The sequence below is a fragment of the Oryctolagus cuniculus genome, chromosome 2, assembly GCF_964237555.1.
Source record: "Oryctolagus cuniculus chromosome 2, mOryCun1.1, whole genome shotgun sequence".
Lineage (NCBI taxonomy): Eukaryota > Metazoa > Chordata > Mammalia > Lagomorpha > Leporidae > Oryctolagus > Oryctolagus cuniculus.
In genome coordinates, this window is record NC_091433.1 from 92,558,005 (window position 1) to 92,582,300 (window position 24,296).

Genomic DNA, 24,296 nt, shown 5'->3' on the forward strand with positions numbered 1-24,296 from the left:
CCAATATCTTGAAGGGTTTCTCCAATGTTCTCCAGTAACTTGATGGTGTCAGGTCGTAGATTTAGGTCTTTAATCCATGTTGAGTGGATTTTTGTGTAAGGTGTAAGGTAGGGGTCTTGCTTCATGATTCTGCACGTGGAAATCCAATTTTCCCAGCACCATTTATTGAATAGACTGTCCTTGCTCCAGGAATTAGTTTTAGATCCTTGATCAAATATAAGTTGGCTGTAGATGTTTGGGTTGATTTCTGGTGTTTCAGTTCTATTCCATTGGTCTATCCATCTGTTTCTGTACCAATACCATGCTGTTTTGATTACAACTACCCTGTAGTATGTCCTGAAATCTGGTATTGTGATGCCTCCGGCTTTGTTTTTGTTGTACAAGATTGCTTTAGCTATTCGAGGTCTCTTGTGCCTCCATATAAATTTCAGCACCATTTTTTCCAGATCTGAGAAGAAGGTCTTCGGTATCTTGATTGGTATTGCATTGAATCTGTAAATTGCTTTTGGGAGAATGGACATTTTGATGATATTGATTCTTCCAATCCATGAGCATGTGCCCCAAAGTAGACACACTAGAGATGATCTTGAAAATAGGGTTTATATATGGCCCCGCAGACGTCCTTTTAAAATGTAGATTGATTTAATTCACTGTGAGTAAATGTGCATAATCTTACCTTGAAGGAACACTCAGATAAAATCCTAGAAATGATTAGATTTTTGCAAAATAGACAGGTGCAGAGCCTTGAGGCCTGAAGCTCTTCCTCTAATAGTCCTCTCTGTGAAAGGCACCAGCGGTTTTCAGGGTTAGTGACGGCCAGGTGCCTACACATCATGATAGCAGAAGTGTTCTTCCTAGTCTTAATAGCATTCTGCTGTGCTAAAGGGGGAGACCTGGGGACAGAGCGGCAGAGGCGGTAAGACTGAAGCTAGCAAGAGTACAAGAGAGGCCACACCAAGGCCTGGGAGGAACCTGAGTGGAAGGTTGGGTAGCCAAGCATGTGTGACACAGAGTTGTTGACGAGGGTGGGCTTGGGTCATCCCAGTAGCTGCTCCATGGAGGAAGGAGACACTGCCTGGCAGGGGTGAGAGCAGCCACCTCCTAGTGGCAGCGGCCGCTGGAGGTTAGGCCAGTGCAGGCCTTTGCTGCTCACGTGGTCCGTGAAAGACTAGAGAAAGCGGGTGCCAGGAAACGCTCTCTTGCCTTCACGTTTGAGTGGTATACCTGGCGGCAAGTCAGCAGGTATTGCCAGGAAGAGAATCTCTGGAAGCTAAAAAATAAGAAAGCAGTTTGTTTTGAAAGTATAGAAGACTCCGATGATAACAGCAAGCAACTAAGGCCTTCATTCAAACCAAGGGATCCATTGTAGTGGGTTTATTCTATTGGGATACAATATATGTGCTTTACAGTCTCTGCAGCTTGAAGAGTGCCGTGTTCCCTGCTGGTCTGGCCTTCTTAGGCATTATTTATGTGTTAGCAGAGAAGCATTCTGCATTTTATTTTGGAGACAATAGGAGGGACGTGTGCCTTGTTGCAGGGAAAGGAGCATCTTCATGGTTATGTTACATTGGTCAGGAATAGATTTGGATACACAAGATGGAAGGGTTTTTTTTAAGTTCTCATAGCTTTTTATTTTCAAACAAAAACAAAAAGCCAGCTACTTTAAGCTCCAATAAACAAAAGCTCCACCTATCCCTGAGGATCCTTATGAGGATTTCTTCCCCGCAGAGTGAGTAGGTGATCAAGAGGAAGGAAAGGGGGATTGCAGACTGACACGGGCGTGGTGGGGTACCAGGTCTGTGCAGCCGGCATTACCCTGCGTCGTCTCTTCAGATGAAATCACGCAGCCCCACATTCTGGTTACGTTGGCACATCACAAAGTAGATGAACGGCCATAACATACATTATAGGTAATGACCACAAGTGTTCACTTCAAGTAAAAGCCTGAGGGGCCGTGGCTCACTTGGTTAATCCTCCGCCTGTGGTGCCGGCATCCCATATGGGCACCAGGTTCTAGTCCCAGTTGCTCCTCTTCTTGTCCAGCTCTCTGCTGTGGCCCGGGAGTGCAGTGGAGGATGGCCCAAGTACTTGGGCCCTGCACCCCATGGGAGACCAGGAGAAGCACCTGACTCCTGGCTTCGGATCAGTGCAGCGCTGGCCGTAGCGGCCAGTTGGGGAGTGAACCAACGGAAGGAAGACCTTTCTCTCTCTCACGGTCTAACTTTGTCAAATAAATTAATTAATTAATAAAAAGTAAAAACTGGAGCCAACACGCTTCTTACACGCAAGAAATACGTCCTCAGCCTCAGTGTACCTTCTTCCCAATCCAAAAATCCTTAGGACCAGCAGCCAAGCACATTCAGCTTCCAGAAACATTTTCCATAGACGTCGGCCTGAGCTTCCCAGGCAGCAAAAGGTAGTTGTGTCCGAATTCAGAAATGTGTCCTGAAGGCCCTGTAACCTCCTCGAATGTCTCATACCACAGAATGGCCTGCTGTTGTGCTTGCGGACTCCGTTATTGAAGAGAATCCACACTCTTAGGAGAAGCTGAACCGCTCTCATTTGAGCTGAAGATTCACAGGCTGGGCATTTGCAGCTGCGCAGGTTCACTTGTTATTAGGACTCGTTGTCTGGTGTAGGGCGCATTTCCACCAGGTCCTCACACATGTCTGTTAATTCTTTACATTTCTGCAATATTTTGACTGCACTTTCCTTCAATTTCTGTAAAGTCTCCTGACTCCTTTTCCAGTTTCTCTACAAGTTGTTGTTCCTGAAGGCGAATTGGACGCAGCCTCAGATACTCAGCGCTGAGTTTCTCTTTCTGTTGATGGACATAGCTCACCCGCAGACCGATGGTTGTCCTCGCATGGTTTAGATTCCTCTGGCTGTCTTGGATCTTTTCCCGTAAAGCCCTTACTTGCCTTAACAGCATCTCCTCTGGTCCTCAGCAGCCACTTCACAGGGCAGGTCTGTGAGCCTGGTACTCCTGAGAGCCAGCAGAGAACACAGATCAGGTCTTGGGCTCTCTGCAAATGTCTTTGCCTTCTTGTGGGCCACACGCTTGTGCCCCTCAGAGCTCAGGAACTGCTGGGGACTGGCCTTTCTGCGAGGGAGGCCATCTTCACAGAACTGTAGGTCCTGAAGTCTTTGATGTGCTGGTTCCCTGCACACGGGGCACTGGGCAGGGCTTTGGGCTTCTTGCCAGGAGCAGTAGAGGCGGGGCTTACAGAAGCTGTGCCCACAGCCTGCGGTGACTGGGCGGTTAGGGAGCTCCGGCAGAGGAAGCAGGTGAGTTCTTGGCGCAAGACTTGTGATGTGCCGAACTCATTTTTACAAAGGAAGAACATGGTTCTCTTCTCCCTAAGGAGGCTGGGTGTTCCCTCCACTGCTGCTCCGGAAGTTAGATGCGGAGTCCACTCAGGGCACCCTTGGTGCTGGTGGTGGCTTTCAGAAGTCTCCCCAGCTGGTTCCACACCACGCGGCCTGTTGTGGAGAAGCCATAGAGGATCTTATTCTGCCTCCATTATGGTGCATTGTGTGCCACTGGGTGATTTGAGTTACTTCTTGTGCCCAAACTTTCTCACCTATAAAATGACAATATTTGTCCTGTGTCAGAGAACAGTTATACAGCTCAAGTTAAGAAATACATGTGGAGAGTTTGAAGGGTTTGTTCAAATATTTGATTGATTGTACAATTTCTTACTTGTACAGCCCTGAAGATTCTGAATCTTGCCAGGGCTGGACTGCTGCACAAGTGTAAGATAGCACCTGTGTGGAAATAGATCGGTAGAGAAAGGCGGAGCAAAAGCAGGCTTAGACAGTGAGGGCACGGCGTGCGCCCTGGAAGGAGAACCAGCTGGGAAGAAGAGTCCTAATAGAACACGGTGTGTTCAGTCAGTTCAACAAAGGGTATCAAGTGTCTTCCATATCCCAGGCCCTGTTCTAGAAGCTTCGGACGGATCAGTGAACTTAAGTAGACGCTGTATGTGGGTGCTATGGGAAAGGACTGATGGCTAACGTGAACAGATGCGTAGCTAATTAGCTAGCGTGGTAGGTTAAGATGGTAAGTGCTATTAAAGGGAGGGGTCAGAGTTTGGGGAAAGCTGGGACTGCAGGCGCAGGATTGAACTGGGCGGTGGAGAAAATGAGGCTTAGGGAAAGACTTGAGGCGAGGGCGGTAGCCATGCAGGTGCCTGGGGGAAGAGACGGCAGGAGTCAGAGCAGCGACCCTCCATGAGTCAACGCTAGCAGTGGGATCCAAAGAAAATACAGTCTCCAGGCTTCTGGATGGAGATTGGCTACAGAATGAAGGCAGCTTCCACAGTAGAGGAAACCATTCTCATTTCGTACGCATTTGGTCGAAAACCTCTGGCTGCCCCTGGCTGGTTGTAAAGGTTTGTCTCTGCATGTTTGTTGTCTCCAGACAGGAACTCTTAAGCTGAGAGTAGCTAACTCTAAGGAAAGCCAGGGTGATTCCAGGCCATCTCAGCGGTGGGGAGCAGCTGGCCTGCATGCCCTAAAAGGCCTGTGAAAATCCTTGGGTCTGGCCCTGCCAAGCAACCTCAAGGCAGAACTCAAAATGCAGCAGGTCTGGCAGGCTAACTTAAACTGAATGCTCGTGCAGCCCACACATGATGCTGCACATCTACAAATGGCCCTCTGCAGAGCAGACACGTTCCCCACCCCTGCCAGAGCAGTGAGCTGTTCTTCCCGAACGAAAGCGTCTGATGAGCGCCGAATTTTAGTCTTTTTGGGCAGGTGTGACCTTGCGTGATTTTCTGTGAAATGCCCACAGTGAGGACTCGAGGGACGCTAGAAGATACGGAAATGAAAGAGGCGTTATTTCAAACACTCACTGTGCAGCCGCTGGGCTGAAATGCCAAAACAATAACTAATGCGCTCACTGACACAGAATTCTCACAGCAATGCAGGAGAAGTTCTTGAACTTGCACTTCAGAAAATGCAGGAAATAAGATTAGCCTTGAGGAAGGGAACAGAGCCAGGAGACGAAATCCTGTGACTAATGTGACAAACAGGGAGATCCTTCCTGTGGATCCAGACACGCGTATCTGCGAGGTAGCACCCACGGTACTTCCGGGGCAGCCCCTGCCGAGCCGGTGCAGGGTGGTTCAGTTGGAACTGGTTCAAGCCCGTCGAAGCTAGGTTTCCTATTTTGAAGGTCCGCACATTTGATCACTCTTTGAGCCATAGGAATAGGCAGTGTAAGTTGTAGTTTTCAGTGTTGCTGACGAGAGGTAGGGCTGGTGGTGGCCTGGGTAGCTGACTTGACTGCTGAGAAGTGAGCTGTGTGTTTTCCTTGGGATGCAGTGCTGGACACCTTCACTTTGAACTGTGCAGACACAGACAGCTCTGCGTACACACTCGTCGTATGTGTGAGTTGATGCCCATTCAGAATTTTTGCTCATTTGCCTGGAAAGAGAAAAGAAAACAGACTTTGATCATTTTTGTTTGAAAACTGAAGTATGTGAAGACTCACTGCGGAAAAGAAAGAAAAAATCCTCTCGTGTTCTGGTCTTTTAAATTGTCCTAATTTCTCTCTCTCTCTCTCTCCTGATTTCTGAGAGATTTCCTCAATGTCAAGCCCTTCTACCTTGCTATACTACTTTTTATTTTGCATTAAACCTTGCCCCTGGCGGTTCTTTTTCTGGCGTATTCTGCCGTGTCTCCTGATGGATTGTCCTGTTGGCTGGTACATTACCAGCAGCCTTGTTCCTGGCCTGCATAATCATGGTTTCCTTTCAAGTTGCTTCCTGTGTTTGGCCCGTCTTTGATGTCGGTGCTCTCCCAAGTTAGTTGCTTGTGTAGACACCAACACCGGCTGGGTCCAGCTCACTTCAACCCTTGTTTCCTGTTCTGTGTACTTGTCTGTCATGAAGTGAAATAGGAAGGAGCGGGTAATACACAGTTGAGAGAAGCTACCGAGAAGTTAGAGGTGCTCAGAGTTCAAACTGCCGTCTACCAAAAGCCACAGTAGCCTTAAATGCTAGTTTAAGCCTCAAGCTTAAAAGATCTTTAAATATTCTTTAACATGTCCACTTTAGGGTGTCTGCCAGCTTCCCATTGAGAATGATGAAAAGGAATACCCACACAGAAGAATCGATATCAGGTATTGGGACTTCGTGCTCACCACTGACTGCCCCCTCTGCCTCTCCCCCCTCCTCCTCTGAGTACCTTGGAGTTCACATCCACGTCTCGAACTCCTTTTTATCCTGAAGGGCTGATTGCTGCTCCCAGACGTCAGGGTTAGTCTGAAGAGCTAGGAAGCAAACGCCCGTCCTCGGCTCTGTTCCCCGCCTCTAGATGTTGTACCTCCCCACCGTGGCTTCCAGGCTCAGACGTGTTTCCTGCCGAAGTCAGCTGTAAGAGTGCTCATGCTCTCACTCCTGCGTGCCTCCCGCACACAGGACAGTTCACTGAACCCTAAACAAACCGCAGAATTGGGCTAATCTGCAGGGTCTGTCTCCTTTTCAGGTGAACCTATAGACTGAGAGCTGTCTGTCCCTGATTAACTTGAGGAGTTGTGCTTTTGCCAGATTTGAATGGGTAACTAAACAGTTTATTTACGGTTGGTTTTTTAGGTTGATACCCAAAGATCAGTACTACTGTGGTGTTCTCTATTTCACTGGGAGTGATATTTTCAATAAGAATATGAGAGCCCACGCCCTGGAAAAGGGCTTCACAATCAACGAGTACACCATTCGTCCCCTGGGAGTCACTGGTGAGCATCGGGGGCCTGCAGGAGGTTGTGGGGCGGTTCTGTGGCGCAGTGGACTAAGCTGCCTGCAGCACCAGCATATATGGGCCCTGGTTCGAGTCCTGGCTGCTCCTTTTCCAATTCAGCTCCCTGCTAATGCACCTGGGAAAGCAGCAGATGATGGCCTAAGTGCTTGGGCTCCTGCACCTGAGTGGGAGACCCAGAGGAAGCTCCCGGCTCCTGACTTCAGATCAGCTCAGCTCCAGCCATTGTGGCCATCTAGGGAGAAAACCAGGGGATAGGAGACCTTTCTCTCTGCCTCTGCACCTCTGTCTGTAACTCTACCTCTCAAACAAAGTAAAAATAAAATCTTTTTTTTTTAAAAAAAGGAAAAAAAAAAACAAAGAGGAGGTTATAGATATTCTGGCTTAGCAAATTTAGTTTCTTTAAAAACCTTGTAGGACTTTGCCAGGTAATTGTAGTTTTGTGTTGCTAGTCCCTCAGGAACCAACAGGGCTGTGATCCCGACGGTTCTCAACTGCAGGCCATCAGGGCAAGAATGCTTTGCAGCTCTGTTGGGGTGGAGTCAGTGGTTTCTACCTGCAGCTGTCAATTAAAACTAGAATACATCTCCAAGACTTCTGAAGAACTCAGTGTCACTGCTTTTAGTGCTTCCCAGAACTGGGTAGTTTGGCGCTGGGCTGTTTCAAGTTAAGAGAATAAGGATGGCTGACTCTGTGCTAGGGCTGTTAGCATTTCATTGTGGTTTTCTGTTCCCCGCTAGGAAAGGATGTTTTTGCCATTGTGCCCCAAAGTATGAAATAGAGCTTTCCTCTGGGTAGACTGGGGTGGCGCATCCTGAATTTCAAAGGCACACCGGACACTTGGGGACCTTGTCGTGCACGATGGCTACACTGGAGACGCAGCACACAGGGACATTATGAACGAGGGCCACTTCCATGGCTGTCCTTGGGATCCTCAGTGCCTTCGGGAGTGCTGGCCACGTATGTGACAAAGCTCACACGAGCGGAGGGAGGCAGCCAGTACCTTTTTGCTAGGGGCTTCGTTACCATGTTCTTCTGGAAGCAAATTGCACAGAACTCTCAATCCTGTTCCCTCTATAACTAAGCTCCAAGACCGGCTCTTCAGGTCCGTTTCTTTTTGTCTCTACTTGCAGGAGTGGCTGGAGAACCCCTGCCAGTGGATAGCGAGAAAGACATCTTTGACTACATCCAGTGGAAGTACCGGGAACCCAAGGATCGGAGCGAATGAGGCATGTCCTTCTGCCGGACACAGCGCCAGGCGTCTTAATTTATTCCGTAACCTTTGCTATGTAAGGGTCTTTGGTGTTTTTAAGTGACTGTTTCTTCTTCATGCCTAGCTTGCATTAGAGTCAATAAAATGTCTTGACTATCATTGGATGTTGTTTTATCTTCTCCGCAAGTACATTTGGTTTACGTTTATGTACTGTCTTCAGTACATATGTACTGTGGGTTTAGCAGACAGAAAGATGAGATGAGATCATAGCGAGTCTTTAGTGGGTGTTTCTCTTTTCTCATTTTCTGCCCTGTGTATAAATCACATCACCCAGTTAAGGCACACCAGAGTCTGGCCTCTTCTAGAAGATCATTCAAGATGTTTTAGAAACTAGGAACCTTCGTGAATGTAATTTTTTCTTTGGCCCATAGTCTTGTAATCCATACTCATAACTTAAAGAACAGGGTAGAGTTTATCTCCTAAATGAAATCTGTAGCACTTGGCTGTGATCCATTACACAGAGCTTCCCTAAGCAAAACCACTTCTAATATGCACAATTCAAGCCTCTTAAATTTCAAACAAAAATTGCAATCTTTTTAAAGATTTATTTATTTATTTGAAAGGCAGAGTTACAGAGAGAGAGAGAGAGAGACATGTCTTCTATCCACTGGTCCACTCCCCAGATGGCCACAATGGCAGGAGCTGTGCTAATCCGAATCCAGGAGTGTCTCCCACGTGGGTGCAGGGGCCCAAGCACTTGGACCATCTTCTACTGCTTTCCCAGACCACAGCAGAGAGCTGGATCAGAAGTGGAACAGCCGGCCGGCGCCGCGGCTCAACAGGCTAATCCTCCACCTAGCGGCGCCAGCACACCGGGTTCTAGTCCCAGTCAGGGCGCTGGATTCTGTCCCGGTTGCCCCTCTTCCAGGCCAGCTCTCTGCTGTGGCCTGGGAGTGCAGTGGAGGATGGCCCAAATGCTTGGGCCCTGCACCCCATGGGAGACCAGGAAAAGCACCTGGCTCCTGCCTTCAGATCAGCGCGGTGCACCGGCTGCAGCGCACTGGCCGCGGTGGCCATTGGAGGGTGAACCAACGGCAAAAGGAAGACCTTTCTCTCTCTCTGTCTCTCTCTCTCACTGTCCACTCTGCCTGTCAAAAAAATTAAAAAATAAATAAGACAAAAAAAAAGAAGTGGAACAGCCGAGACTTGAACTGGCGCCCATATGGGATGGCAGCTTTACCTGCTGCACCACAGTGCTGGGCCCCCCCAAAAAATTGCAATTTTTTTGTCTGAGTTTCCCTCTAAGGCAATGTTTCAGTACACATTGTTTAAAAAAAAAAAGTAGAAAGAAACACTCCTTGAAAAAAGCCCTAGCTTCCAAATATAAAAATGTACGCCAGCATTGTGGTGTGGTGGGTTAAGTTGCTGCCTGCAATGCCAGCATCCCTGTGAGCACTGGTTAGAGTCCCGACTGCTCCACTTCTGAGTCCGCTCTGCCAATGTACCCTGGAAAGCGGCAGATGATGGCCTGAGTGGACCCCTGCCAGCACATGGTAGACCGGATGGAGTTCCAGGTTCCTGGCTTCTGCCTGGCCTACCCCTGCTGTCGGGGTCACTTGGGGAGTGAGCCAGCGGATGGAATATTGCTTGCTCTCTTAGTCGCTCTCTCTCGCTCTCTGAAACTCTGACTTCCTAATAAATAAGTAAATCTAAAAAAAAAAAAAGCCAAAACAGTTACCAAGGGGGATGGCATTGTGGCTCAGTGGGTTAGACCACTACTTGCAATGCTGGCGTCACATGTTGGAGTGTTTGTTTAGTCTTGATTGATCCACTTCTGATCCAGCTTCCTACTAATGCACTTGGGAAGGTTGGGAAGGCAGTGGATGGTGGACCAAGTACTTGGAGCCCAGTCACCCAGGGTATAAGAGACCAGTATGGAGTTCCTGGCTCCTGGCTTTGGCTTGGCCCAGCCTTGGCCATTGCGGCCACCTGGGGAGGATCTCTCTCTCTGTCTCCTCTCTCTGTGTCTTTTAAATAAATAAATATGTCTCAAGAAGTTATCAGATGGTAAATAAAGTTTTTGAAAACAAGATATGTGAAAATGCATTGTAATTGTTATGGACAATACAAATTAAGATATTATATTTGAATCTTATTTCTTTAATAACCAGATTGTTTTGTAGTGAAATATCTTTTCAAGAAATGAGGGGAAATAATAGAGTGTTTAAGCATAAACATAGTACTTACTATATCATTTTCCTTGGTAAGATACAAGAAACTGTTTCCTTGTACTTCAGATACCATCAATTTATTTCCCCCCAAGACGCTATCAAGTACCAGCCTTACCCAGAAAATTTTTAAAGGTTTATTTGGAGACGGATGTTAATCAGCTTAACTCCAGTAATCAGTTCACTACATGTGTATGACGGTATCACACTGTGTACCTTAAATATATACAATTCCAATTTTTCAAAAAATTGATTTGAACCAACCGAGTCACTAGATCAGAATCAAAATTGCTGCAGAACCGCGCCAGTCTTCCGGAGAGACAGCCAAAAGGCAGAAGCCACCGCCCGTTCCTCGAAGGGCAGTAGGGTCAGTCTGTGTTGCCTGGAGATTGGCCTGCAGGAGATACCGGGCGGAGGTCTGGCAGTGAACGGCCGGGATTCCACTTGAGCCCCGCGAGCATCCCTCTTCACTCGGGAGTCTGCAGGTTTTTATCTGTGCTTCTGGCAGACTCTCAACCGTGCGTGTTGTCGGTTGCCGGTCGCCTGACTTCGACACGACAGCCCGGGGCCACAGTCACAACGCTGGAAGATCTCCGGACCCTGAGCGGGGTCTTTGTGCCCCTTCCTGGAACACACCTGCCCCTCCAGCAGGACCGGCTTACAGATCTTCGTCCAAAAATGACGCGCACAGCAAAGCCCAGGGCCACAGTCCAGAGTCCTCAGACAGCTCTCCCCTTCTTGTCCTGGAACAAGAGACATGGGCTTGAGTGGGCGAGGCGTGGGCAGGGGCTGGGGCGGCGCGGGATCCGGGGCCGAGGCCGCCACCAAGGAACAGGAGGAGTGCGCAGGTCTCAGCTGGGCGCTGGCGCTGAAAGCCGTGATGAAGTGGAAGTTCCAGCCCGACCTGAGAGCGCACTGCTTGTTTTATACGGTTAAAGCGTCATCAGACGGGGGATTCCCAGCCTTGAGAAACGAATGTCTTACTAAGTGGGATTTATTCCAGTACGTAGAGAGTGTTGCATTAAGGGGCCGGTTCACCACTTTCAGACACTCTGGCTAGGTTACGTCAGAGGTTACGTCAGATGCTGGAATTTGACATTGCACTTTGGTAAACAGCTGCGCCCTAGTGAGCTTGTATTTTATACAAGGCTGAGGAGTCACTGCGTCTGTCTCCACTCTATTATGTCCAGGGCCTAGTACTATATAAACTGCCATTTGTTAAACTGCGGTCTTGACTGTGTGTGTGTGTGTGTGTGTGTGCGCGCGCTTGCAGCAGGTGTGCAGCGCTGAGTTACATGGTGAATTACCGGCTAACCAGGCCAGTGCGGTGGCTCTTTCTGTCCTCGTGGCCTGCTGGCTCCCTGCATGATGCTCTTAGGAAAGAGATGACCAACAGGACACATCCCCTGTGTTTCTGGGTTGGAGAGGAATAAAGTCTGTTCTGGCCTCTAAATGTTTTTTGGCATAAAGCACACCCACAATGCCTCACTCACCCTTGCCGCCTTGTGGTCTCTTAGGGTTTGGCTTCCTTTGGGGTTGGTTTTCATCGATCGAGTGCTCAGTTGACCCTCTTGATTCTGTGGCATCCTGGTCCTCGCTTTGTCTTTCCAGTCGCGTGGTCACTTCGTCCGCTGACGTACAGACATCTAAGGGACAACCACGGGCGACAGTTAAAAACTTCAGGGTCAGGCCCACCGCCTGGGTTGCCGGCAGCCCTGCCTTCCCTTTATAAATACCTGGCATGATTCCTGGGACTCGTGCCAATATTTACGCACCAAGAAGGTAGCTGGGGAATTAACGGAACCCAAATGCAAAAGGCAGTGTTTCAGTGATCCCAAATGATTCCAACTCGAATCTTTTCCTGCAGACCATTATCTCCAAGTCACTGGCAAAGCACCACTGCCCGGAAGTCAATGCCTCAGTTTCCCCAAGAAAAGGCAGCTTGCGTTCCCGAGCTCCACGTGTGAATCCAGGAGCCCAGCACAGAGACCTCTCTGGTGGGTGGGATCCGAAGACCGCTGGCTGGAGGGAGCAGCGTGTGGTCTTACCGTTCAGGCACAGCGCCCCTGGGCAGCACATGCTGGCGCGCTGGCACCGCCGCCGGAGCCCTCGGCACGTGGCGCAGAACGGCTTCTCATCGCGGGGCTGCAGGCAGAACCTCCTGGGACTGCAGTCTCTGTCGGACAGGCACTGTGGCCCCTGCGGAGGGAAGGTGCTGTCGCAAGGCCGGGCCACCCACTTGGGACGTGACCAAACGGGGCCACTGGTATCACCCCACGGAGGGGATATGAAATCCCCTGTGGAACGAGCTAGGCACTTGCAGAGGGTGTGTTTGAAGAGGCTTCTGATTGTTCAAACCCGGAGTTTTGTTTTCCTCCCTGCTGTGTGGGAGGGGAGGAACCCTCCTCCTGTGTCTTACAGAGGGTGGTGGGCTGTTCAGTGTGCATCTGCTAAATCAGCTGCCCTGTTACCGTTTAATTAAATAGGACACTGGGGCTTGTAGCTTTCCCATTCGATTTTGAGTCCTGTACATCACACCATCAGTCGAGCCCTACCCAAATCTCTTGTCTTCTGATTTTTAGTGATGCAGAGGACAAGATCAACTGTCTCCTGGTGGTGCTTTCTTTGTATGTAATACATGCAATGTTATATTCTGTGGACCACTTGTAGCATAGCTATGATAATAATGAAGTTAAAAGATGCGCTTGGGGCAGGTGTTGGGGCACAGCGGGTTAAGTTGCCACTTGGATCTTCAGTAGAGAGCCTAACTTGATTCTCAGCTACTCTGCTTCCCAGCCAGCTTCCTGCTTCTATGCCTGGCCAGGCAGTCGGTGGAGATCCCAGTCCTAGGGTTCCCGAGACCCACGTGAGGTCCTGGCTCCTGGCTTCGGCTGCAGCAGCTGTTGGGGGGCTTTGTGGAGTGAACAAGCAGAGGTGAGATCCCTCCCTCTTCTCTGTCTCTCCCTCTCGGTCCAGCAGGGTGCATTTCAGATAAATAATTAAAATATATATTGTATATATATATATATACACACACACACATACATATGGAGAAAGAGAGATGTTCAACGTGGTCCAAAAGATCCTGAAATCCATGCTTGAAAAAAAATACTATGCAGGGGCCGGCGCTGTGGTGTAGTGGGTAAAGCCACTGCCTGCAGCGCCAGCATCCCATATGGGTGCCAGTTCGAGTCCCAGCTGCTCCTCTTCCGATTCAGATCTCTGCTGTGGCCTGGGAAAGCAGTGGAGGATGGCCCAGGTGCTTGGGCCCCTGCACCTGTGAGGGAGACCTGGAGGAAGCTCCTGGCTCCTGGCTTCAGATCGGCTCAGCTCTGTTGTGGCCATCTGGGTAGTGAGCCAGCGGATGGAAGACCTCTCTCTCTCTCTCTCTCTCTCTCTGTAACTCTGTCTTTCATATAAATAAAATAAAATAAATCTTAGAAAAAACGACTACGCATTCTGCATGAACTTTCCCCAGACCCTCTCCTAGAGACGGATGCCAACATCTTTTGCACCACCATCAGCTTCTCTTTGGCCTCCGCCTCCCAGGAGATTTCTGAAGCTCCCTCTCCATTTGCAGTCAGTATGATTCCCCCACCACCACCACCGCGAGTGGGCTGTGCAGCCTCGGGGAAGTCACGCGGGGGTCTCCTCGCCCGCCCCTCGCCCCAGCCTCCCGCGGCCGCGTTACCTGGCGCGCCCCCTGCCCGTCGGCCGAGCTGCGGATGTCGTTGAAGTCCAGCACCAGCGCTGCCAGCGGCGCGCAGAGCCAGCCGAGCCCCAGCAGCACGGCCGCGGCCATGACCCCGAGCCCGAGCCCGCAGCCCGCAGCACCTGCCCCGGGGCTCCAGAGCGGGCGGCGCGGCGCGCGGGGTCTGGCGGCAGGCGCCGGCCCGCACCGTTTATAGCCAGGAGCGCCCCCCTCCTCGCTTCTCCCCACCGCACCCCCGCCTGCTTCCTGCCCATCTCCCACAGGCTTCGACAGATCCCGCCAAATCTGTTTGATCGATAGTTCAAAACCGGGCCTCGGTGGCGGCGCGGCCGCGGCTTTGTCCTCGGGGGTGGAACCGCCGCTCGCGACGGCGAATCAAAGGCGGTTCAAAGGGCTCGCCCGGGAGCGCGAGTCGGTATCAAAGGCGTCGCGCACCCCCCACCCCACCCCACCCCCAGGCCGCTCCGAGCCCACCCGCCAGGAAAGGTGCCAGAAACGGGCGAGGGGCCGCGGAGGCCGGGCTTGCGACTGGCCAGGGCTGACCCCGAGCGCCCGAGCGCCGCGCCCCGGCGGGGGCAGCTTGGCGCGCAGGTGGGGACCCCCTCCCCGCCCCGCCCCGCAAACGCGCACCTGTTCCCGCCCCACCTCCGGCCGGAAGTCGCTCTCCTTCAAAAGAGTCAGGGCTGTTCCATGGGATTTCGCAAAAATTCTCCTTTGTTTGTTTATTTATTTATTTATTTTTATTATTTGACAGGTAGAGCTATAGACAGTGAGAGAGAGAGACAGAGAGAAAAGTCTTCCTTCCGTTGGTTCACACCCCTAAGTGGCCGCCACGGCCGGCGCTGTGCTGATCTGAAGCCAGGAGCCAGGTGCTTCTTCCTGGTCTCCCATGGGGTGCACGGCCCAAGGGCCTGGGCCATCCTCCACTGCCTTCCCGGGCCACAGCAGAGAGCTGGCCTGGAAGAGGGGCAACCGGGACTAGTACCCGGCGCCCACATGGGATGTCGGCGCCTCAGGCAGAGGATTAACCAAGTGAGCCATGGCGCCGGCACCCATTTGTTTATTTTTAAAGATTTATTTATTTATCTATTTATTTTAAAGGTAGATTTACAGAGAGGTGAGGAGTGGGGCGGAGGAGATATCGTCCATCCACTGGTTCATTCCCCAAATGACCACAACAGCCAGAGCTGAGCCACTCCGAAGCCAGGAGCCAGGAGCTTCCTCCAGGTCTCCCACATGGGTGCAGGGGCCCAAAGACTTGGGCCATCCTCCACTGCTTTCCCAGGCCACAGCAGAGAGCTGGACCGGAAGTGGAGCAGCCAGGACTCAAACTGGTGCCCATATGGGATGCCGGCACTGCAGGCTGCGGCTTTACCTACGACGCCACAACGCTGGCCCCCGAAAGTTCTCTTTTAAGGGATGAGGAAGTGCAGATTTGCGTGGGGACTTAACGCAGGGTCCGGAGCAGCAGGTGTCATTTGGGGTGCAGCGGACTCGCCAGCTGATTTCTCGTGCGATTCCACGCCTTTCCAGGGTTCCCAGTTTGAATTTGTAAAATCTTCTGGTTTATCCTTTCTTTTTTGGTCTAATTTTTTTATTCCCCCCAGCCAGATTCTTTAGAGAAGGCGATTAATGTATGCTTGTGCTGCAGGACAATCTAGAACTCTCTCCGTTGTTTCCCTTGTTCTCAGTGTGGGCCCGGGTACCCTCAGGGGTAAGCAGTTGTTTACAATCTAAAACTGTGCACGGGCTGGTGTGTGGCCCAGTGCTTAAGTCGCTGCCTGGGGTGCCTGCCTCCCACAGCAGAGTGCCTGGTTCCAACTCCAGCTACCCCTCTTCCCACCCAGCTTCCTGTTAACATGCACCCTGGGAGGCCGGAGGTGATGGCCCAAAACCTTGGGTCCCTGGCACTCCCACGAGGGAGATCATTGAGTTCCAGGCTCCTGGCTTCAGCCTGGCCCAGTCCTGGCTGTTGTGGGTATTTGAGGAGTGAACCAGTGCTTGAAAGATTTCTCCCCCCCTTCTCCCCCTCTCTCCCCCTCTCTCCCTCTCCTCCTCTCTCTCCCTCTCTCTCTCCCCCCTCCTCTCTCTCCCTCCTCTCTCTCCCTCTCTCTCTCCCCCCTCCTCTCTCTCCCTCTCTCTCCCTCCTTCTCTCCTTCTCTCTCTCTCTCCCCCTCTCCCTCTCTCTCTTTCCTTCCTCTCTCCCTCTCTCTGCCTTTTCTCTCTCTCTCTGCCTTTCAAAAAAATAAAAATACGTGTTAAAATGGTAAAGCTACAGACGTGCCTTTTTTATGCCATCCGAGGCACTTCCGTGCTCCTGGCCTCCAGATGCTCCTCCATTGCCATGGCCCCAGAGCGCCCTCAGTTCTGAGGGAGGCCCGCTGCCATTTGCGAGCTTCCAGCAGGTGATCTGAGGCTCCCTCCACTGCCCCCCCTCCCCCGGCTCAAGAGCCTTTTTTTTTTTTTTTTTTTTTATCACTTAAGCTGACAACATCAAACACGCTTTGATAGTCTGACAAGACTGGTGACTAGAGGTGTTACAGAATTTATTTTGAAGTTGGATGATTAGGACCAAGGATAAAGGAGACAGCCCCAGGGTCCCGGCTCTGGTGGTTTCTGCTGCTTCCTGTTGCCTAACCACAGAGAAGAGTTTGGTACCAAAAGCCTGGGGTGCTATGCACAGGAAAACAGACTCCCGGGAAGTCCTGTAGCAGCCCAGACCCTGCATGCAGATGTCAGGAATAAAATAGAAAACTGAGAATCCGGGGTCCAGAGACAAGACACACACGCAAAGAGATGGTTTGAATATGCAAAAATAAAAGCATGGATGCAAGACTGGAAAAAGTCACAAAGGTACAAATACAGAGGAAGGCATGATTTAGACTTCTTGGAGGAATGAAAGAAAGGTGTTTTCAAAGGAGGGACTTTCTGAGTGGGACTTTGTGGGATGAGTAGGAGTTTCCTAGGGATGGTCCCACCGCAGGCTCAGGGGTTGAAGTGTGTGCAAGGGCCGGGAGGTGCATCCAGCCTCTAGTGAGAGGTTCTGTGTGGCTGACTCAGGCAGTGGGAGAAAGGGTGAGGCTAGACTGTGAAGGACCTGACACACTACCACTGAGACATCTGGATTTCATTCTTGGTGCAACCCAAAGTCACAGGAGACGCTGGGGCTTGGCAAGGGCAGGTGTGATCGGCCGTTAGGAAGAAGGCGCTGCTGGCAGTGTGAAGCGGGGCCGGGGTGTCACTTAGAACCCAGCTGTAATTGCTCCGTGACGATGGGACAGTCGGTGACACAGTGATAGAGAACCCCGCATGGGGGGGACCCGCAGCAGCCCCTGCAGCGTCTGTGGGGGTGTGAGGGATGGAGGGAAGCCGGGGTGATTCTGCCGTTTCTAATCCGGCACGGCCGCGCAGGCTGATGGCGCTGGGACGTGAGCTGGAGGAGGCGGAGCAAGGCTTTCCTGATCCTCAAGTATCTGCCGGCTGTGTGACACGGATGCAGGCTCAGCGGCCATGCCCGACACGTGCCACACTCTCGCTTTGCTCGCAGGAGACAGGAAGCAGAGGCTGGACACCAGGTGGTCACAGGCAGGGCGTGCACAGCCCTGTCCGTCTGTCTGTCCTTCTCAGCATTAGAAGAGTGTGGACTTTGGGGTCAGGCCAGGCTGATGTGACCCCCAGGCTGGTCTCCCGTTCCTTGCCCCGCCCCCATCCATCTGCCTGTCATGGCACCTGTGACTGTATTTGTCCCTCTGAGAGGGCAGGACTGTGGCAGATGCATTTGCATATCCGCATGCTTGGCATGTAGGAAAGACTCCAGAACCTTCTGTCCGACGGGCGAACACACAGGTAAACACGGGTTTCTAGAAACACTGTGACCTGGGCAAAGTCGGTTCACCTGCCCAGGCTGCAGTCTCCTCGGCTGTGCCACTGGCGCTGGTGACATTGGGAACACACGGGGGGGCTGACCCACGGTGACATCAGGAACACACGGCAGGGGTGACACACGGTGACATCAGGAACACACGGCAGGGGTGACACACGGTGACATCAGGAACACACGGGGGGGCTGACCCACAGTGACATCAGGAACACACGGGGGGTGCTGACCCACGGTGACATCAGGAACACACGGGGGGGCTGCTGACCCACAGTGACATCGGGAACACACGGGGGGGTGCTGACCCATGGTGACATCGGGAACACATGGGGGGGGGCTGACCCACGGTGACATCAGGAACACACCGGGGGGGCTGACCCACGGTGACATCGGGAACACACAGGGGGGCTGACCCACGGTGACATCGGGAACACACGGGGGGGCTGGCCCACGGTGACATCGGGAACACACGGGGGGGGGCTGACCCACGGTGACATCGGGAACACACGGGGGGGCGCTGCTGCAGTACCCAGCACCCATAACACTCTGCAAAAAAAGTCTCTTGTTGGTTTCGCAGCCGGAGCTCCCCAGTGCGTGGCACCTTGGACAGCCCTGCCACAGCAGGCTCACCACAGATGTCTGTTCTGGCTAATCCGTCTGAGGAAGCCCCCTCTCACCCTCTCACTCGTGTGCAGTGAGACGTAAGTGTCTCTAGCTCTCTAAAGGCCGAGTGGCGTGGAGGGAAGCAGGCCCCGAAAACGCCCCGGGATCCGCGGAGATGCTTGCTGGGTCACAGCTGCAGTGCTCCTCGGCCACCATGCCCCCCAGCAGGCTCCCGCTTACTTGGGGGGTTCGGCTGGAAGGCGATGACAGGAGAAGTAGGGAGAGAGAGAGAGCAGGCATCTAGCCCTGGCAGTAAAGAAGCCCGCTGCCCACGTGGGCGTGACCCCTGCTCCAGCACCTGACTCCAGCTCCCCACTAACGCGTACCCTGGGAAGGCAGCAGACGGCGCCTCTCCTGCCACGTTGGGGACCTGGGGCAAGGTCCGGACCTGACTTCAGCCCAGCCCAGACCAAGTTGTTGAGGAGTGAACTGGCACAGGAGAGCAAGCAATAGTAATAACAATATATGCATGGGGGTGTCTGTGTGGTCCAGAGATTGTCACTTAGTGATTGAAGTCCCAGCACCTCCACTTCCAATTCCTGCTTCCTGCTAATGCATGCCCCGGGAGGCAGCAGGCAATGTCGCAGGTATTTGGGTCGTCCCTGCCACTCACATGGGAGACCTGGATTTAATCTGGGCTCCTGGTTGCACGCTGGGCCCAGCCCTTGGCTGTTGCAGGAATTTGGGAAGTGAACCAGCGGGTGAAAGATAATCTCTTGGGGCCAACATCATCATGGCGCAGTGTATAAAGCCGCCGCGTGCCTATAGGTGCTGGTTCTGATCCAGCTCCCTGCTAATGCACCTGGGAAAAGCGGCAGAAGATGGCCCAAGTGTTTGAGCCCCTGACACTGACACGGGAGACCCAGAAGAAGCTCCTGGCTCCTGGCTTCGGCCTGGCCCAGCCCTGACCTTAGCGGACATCTAGGGAGTTGAACCAGTTGGTGGAAGATTCTCTCTCCTCTCTCTGTAACTCTGACTTCCAATATATAGATGATTTTTAAAAAATAAAGATGGTCTCTTTGTGCCTTAGAAATCAGATGAAAATAAATAATTTAAATGAATGAGTCTCGGCTTTAACGTGTCTGCGGGTGATCAGTTCCTCTGCTCGCAGGCCAGGCCTCTGAAGCTGGCGACCCAGATGTCAACAGCCGGGCTTGCAGGAGCCACCCGCCAGGGCCCCTTAAGCTGCACCTTGAACTGCGGTTCTTTGAAAAAGGGCCGCCGGCAGGGTGCTCCTTCCGCCCGCCCGGAACAAAGGCCGCCCTCACGCGCGCTTTTGGCCGACACGTTGACATTGTGATCCCCCCCGCCCCTCCCCCGTGGCAAGGATTATGGGTTCCTGAGTCTCCTGGTTTTGCAGTGAACACCTGGCCAGCGGTGTTCTGAGCCGGAGCCATCCCGCCTGAGATCACAGGGAGCGGAAGCTCCCGGAGGAGCGCGCTCTGCGAGGTCGCCGCCGACTGCACTCCTGGGTGATCTGGGACCCGCGGGAGGCTTGCGGGGGCTGTGTTTGCGAGCCGACACCTGTGCCCCAGCGACAGCTGCCGCAGCTCCAGTCAAAGGCAGGGTGTCAGACGGATGATTTATAGTCACTGAGGGCATGGAAATTTCGTTCCGGCGCCTGTGTCAGCACCACTTTGATTTCCATAAATTTTCCCTTTCTTAAAAGGGAATCAAAGTCACTGAAAAGAGCAGGGCCTTGGCAGAATCTCACAGGAACTGTTCAATAAAACGGGAGACGAGACGCGGCCCGTCGCTGGGAGCAGACAAAGGCTACAGGCCAGCGTCGCAGCCCAGCTACCTGCGGTGGGAAGCTAAAGCAAACCCTGAGGAGGGCTGAGGAGTGGGCCGTGCCTCCCTCCCACTGTCCCCCATTTTCCACTGTGACATGCTATGGCTGCGTGTTACACAAAATGCCGGGGTGTGTGTATACGTGTACGTGTGTGTTACAACCAATACTGCTAAAGATAGGCAAGAAAAGGCCGGCGCCGCGGCTCACTAGGCTAATCCTCCGCCTTGTGGCGATGGCACACCGTGTTCTAGTCCCAGTCGGGGCGCCAGATTCTGTCCCGGTTGCCCCTCTTCCAGGTCAGCTCTCTGCTGTGGCCAGGGAGTGCAGTGGAGGATGGCCCAAGTGCTTGGGCCCTGCACCCCATGGGAGACCAGGAGAAGCACCTGGCTCCTGCCATCGGATCAGCACGGTGCGCCGGCTGCAGCGGCCATTGGAGGGTGAACCAACGGCAAAAGGAAGACCTTTCTCTCTGTCTCTCTCTCTCACTGTCCACTCTGTCAAGAAAAAAAAAAAAGGCAAGAAAAGAGAAAACACAGCAGGCAGCGGCTCAGGAAACACTGCCCATGGTGCAGGCCGGGAAACAGCCCCTGAGCAGGATGTGTCCTCTCATCACGGCCACTGTGTCCCAGCAGTGTTCCACAGCCATGCCGACAAACACAAACTGCCTTTTGTTTTTGAAAGATTTGTTTTACTTAGAGTTACAGAGACACAGAAAGAGGAAGAGAGAGAGAGAGAGAGAGAGAGAGAGAGAGAGAGAGAGAGAGAGAGAATCTTCCATCCATTGGATCACTCCCGAAATGGCCGCAATGGCCAGGATTGGGCCAGGCCAAAGCCAAAAGCCCAGAGTTTTCTTCCAGGTCTCGTGTGTAGGTGCAGGGGCCTACGCACTTGGGCCATCTTCTGCTGCTTTCCCCAGGCGCATTAGCAGGGAGCTGGATTAGAAGTGGAGCAGCCAGGACTTGAACTGGCACCCATATGGTTGGCCAGCGGCCTGACCCGTTATGCCACAATGCCAGCCTCTGCTTTTTTTAAAATCTGAATTATGTTTCTAGAGTGGTTCAGGACTAACGTCCAGAGGCCTTTTCACCTTGTGGTTTACAGGAGGCCTTCCTGTGAAGTAACCTGGAAAGCCAGGCATGCTCACAGAGCTCACCTCGTTTCCTTTCTCTCTCGGCTGACTGGGACTTTGGTGTAACAACATGCAGGCACGTGGAGGGCATTAGAAGGCTGATGGACTCCTGTACAGCGAGCAGCATGGAGCCCGTGCCCGTCCTTTTCCCTTAAATTCACTGTTTCCCACCATTTGCCTTCCTCTTTGGTTCATTTCTCCTCATTTCCGTAATTTATTTTTGCCTCCCTCAGCACCCCCATAACTAACCCCACTTATTCTTTTTCCTGTTGACCCAAATGTTCTCTCAAAGGTGACGGTGTTCTGACACTTCAGGAGCCTGACAGTCTGGCCAGCCTGCCGCCCTGGGAAGCCATCTCTGGGGCAGTCACCTCCCCATGCATCCATGTGATCTGAGATCTCTGCTGAGTGGGAGGCTGGAAGGCTGTGGAGGGAGGGCAGGGTATGTGTATGACTCTGGGGACAGAGGGCCGACACTACTGGGTGACCCACATCCTCCAGGGAGCCTGTCTCAGGGAAGGAGTAAGCAGAGAGGAGCCCTCCAGGCCTGCAGCCTGTTGCCCAGCAACAAAACAGATGTTGCCATCTTTGTGGTCTGGACCCAAGACTCAGACCACACTAGGTCTGATTTGTTTTCCAAAGATATAAAGGGTGAGTCCTATCACATTAGAAAACCGCAAATCTGCATGGCTTCCCAGGGCAGAAGAATGAAATTTAAAAAACTAACCAGGGGGCTGGTGTTGTGATGCAGCAGGTTAAGCCACTGCTTGTGACATGGGCATCCTGTAACAAAGCACCAGTCCAAGGCCCAGCTGCTCCATTTCCAATCCAGCTTCCTACTGATGCACCTGGGAAGGCGGCAGATGATGGCCCAAGTGCTTGGACCCCTGCCAACCTTGTGGGAGACTGGGATGGAGTTCCAGGCTCTTGGCTTTGGACTGGCTCAGTCCTAGTTGTTGTGGGCATTTAGGGAGTGAACCAGCGAGTGGATAATCTCTCCTTCTCTTTCTGCCTTTCAAGTAGATGAAAAATAATAATAAAATAAAATACAATAAAAATAAAATAAATACAAAAAACCCTTGGCTGCCTTGTGAGCTCTGGAGGCCCCTATTGGAGGAAGGGGACCGTGGGTGAGGAATTTCCTGGGGAACTTTTCTGGGGACCTGGTTATCACAGCCCCAGGGTGAGCCTCCTCGGGTTACTCTACTTCCTTGGGCAGGTGTGGTGGTGCATCTGACACATGGGGTGGGTCTTTGGTACCTTGTTCTAAGCTCCTGTCCCAGGTGTGGGTCAAGCCACCCCAAGACTTTGGCTAAAGAAAGTGGGCTATAGTCCAAGCCTCTCTCTCTGGGCCCTATTTATTTATTTTATTTTATTATTTTTTTTAGAGAGAGAGAGAGAGAGAGAGAAAGAGAGAGAGAGAGAGAGATGGCAGAACAGCCAGAGTTAGAGGTAAGAACCCAGGTGACTGTCAGAGGTGCTAAAGCAGAGGGCCATACAGAGAGGGCTTATAATGGGAAGAAGAACAGGTAACAGATGAGAGGTGTGGTGGGGGAGATAAGGCAGGTGAGAGAGCGAGAGGAGAGAGATCTTTTTCTTTTCTTTCTTTTTTTTTTTTTGACAGGCAGAGTGGACAGTGAGAGAGAGAGAGAGACAGAGAGAAAGGTCTTCCTTTGCCGTTGGTTCACCCTCCAATGGCCGCCGTGGCCGGCGCGCTGCGGCCGGCACACTGGGCCCTATTTAGCCAGGAGTTGTCCTCTGAGAAATTCCATTTTAAAAGATTTGTTTATGTATTTGAAAGTCAGAGTTAGGGAGAATGAGAGAGCACGCTTCCATCTGCTGGTTCATTCCCCAGATGGGCACAACGGCCAGGGTTGGGCCAGGAAAAGCAGTGAGCCAGGAGCTTTGTCTGGGTTTCCCATGTGGGTGACAGGAGCCCAAGTACTTGGGCCACTCTCTGCTGCTTTCCCAGGAGCATTAGCAGGCCCTGCACCCGCATGGCAGACCAGGAGAAGCACCTGGCTCCTGGCTTTGGATCAGCGGGGTGCACTGGCCGCAGTATGCTGGCCGCAGCGGCCATTTAGGGGGTGAACCAACGGAAAAGGAAGATCTTGCTCTCTGTCTCTCTCACTGTCCACTCTGCCTGTCAAAAAAAGAAGAAGAAGAAGAAGAAGAAGAAGAAGAAGAAGAAGAAGAAGAAGAAGAGCAGCTGTGACACAAACTGACACACATACGGAATGCGGGTGTCCCAGGCGATGGCTTTACCTACTACACAATGCTGGCTCCCAGGGAAGTTTCATTTTAAAGATGAAGACAGTGAGACTCAGAGAGGTCAAGTAATTTGCCCAAAGTCACTAGGCCAGTAAGTTTTCTGGGACCAAAGTTTGTTCTTTCTTTATACCAACTGTACTGCTTACTCACTGAAGCCCACCCCCAAACCTGTCAAGTTGCTGGAAACCCTAATATACTCACTGAAGAAGAGAGTCACAGGGGACGTGGCTGTTTTGGCATTACAAGAAACCCTAGCAGTATGTCACCCTTCCCCCTAGGAGTCCTTTGTATAAATGGGGTTGCTGTGCTTCACTGTTAACATGAAAGTAGGGGCCAGCACTGTGGCATAGAGGATAAGGCCTCTGCCTGCAGTGCCAGCATCCCATATGGGCGCCGGTTCAAGTCCTGGCTGCTCCACTTCCGATCCAGCTCTCTGCTGTGGCGTGGGAAAGCAGTAGAAGATGGCCCAAGTCCTTGGGCCCCTACATCCACATGGGAGACCCAGAGAAGGTTCCTGGCTCCGGCCTTTGGACCAGCGCAGTCCCGGCTGTTGCAGCCATCTGGGAATGAACCAGTGGATCGAAGACCTCTCTCTCTCTCTTCCTCTCTGTAATTTTGCCTTTCAAATAAATAAATAACTCTTTTTTTTTTT

General features: G+C 52.1%; 2 protein-coding genes across 3 annotated transcripts in view; one reads left to right on the forward strand and one right to left on the reverse strand.

The window, feature by feature from the left end:
* Positions 1 to 8,131, forward strand: part of POLB (DNA polymerase beta) — a 33,888-nt gene extending 25,757 nt beyond the window's left edge. For both annotated transcript variants that reach the window (XM_002720765.5, XM_008273915.2), the window contains exons 12-14: positions 6,063 to 6,127; positions 6,600 to 6,739; positions 7,893 to 8,131. In XM_002720765.5, the coding sequence (XP_002720811.1) occupies positions 6,063 to 6,127; positions 6,600 to 6,739; positions 7,893 to 7,987 (300 nt within the window). In that variant the 3' untranslated portion in view covers positions 7,988 to 8,131. The remainder of the gene's footprint in view (positions 1 to 6,062; positions 6,128 to 6,599; positions 6,740 to 7,892) is intronic.
* A 2,190-nt stretch (positions 8,132 to 10,321) lies between these two features.
* DKK4 (dickkopf WNT signaling pathway inhibitor 4) lies at positions 10,322 to 14,187 on the reverse strand. The gene is made up of 4 exons (XM_002720793.5): positions 13,892 to 14,187; positions 12,249 to 12,399; positions 11,694 to 11,846; positions 10,322 to 10,943 (listed from the first exon to the last, which is right to left on the reverse strand). Exons 1-4 carry the CDS (start codon positions 14,000 to 14,002, stop codon positions 10,690 to 10,692), a joined length of 669 nt encoding a protein of 222 aa, XP_002720839.2. The 5' UTR covers positions 14,003 to 14,187; the 3' UTR covers positions 10,322 to 10,689.
* Between the last annotated feature and the right edge of the window lie 10,109 nt (positions 14,188 to 24,296).

Bases quoted from the DNA above. Each gene is read 5' to 3' on its own strand.
- DKK4 (XM_002720793.5), bottom strand. From the start codon at position 14,002: ATGGCCGCGGCCGTGCTGCTGGGGCTCGGCTGGCTCTGCGCGCCGCTG. The intron at 12,400-13,891 runs GTAACGCGGCCG...TTCCCTCCGCAG, and splicing joins ACGGGCAGGGGGCGCGCCAG to GGGCCACAGTGCCTGTCCGA. The intron at 10,944-11,693 runs GTGAGTGAGGCA...CTCTTGTTCCAG, and splicing joins GAGACCACAAGGCGGCAAGG to GACAAGAAGGGGAGAGCTGT.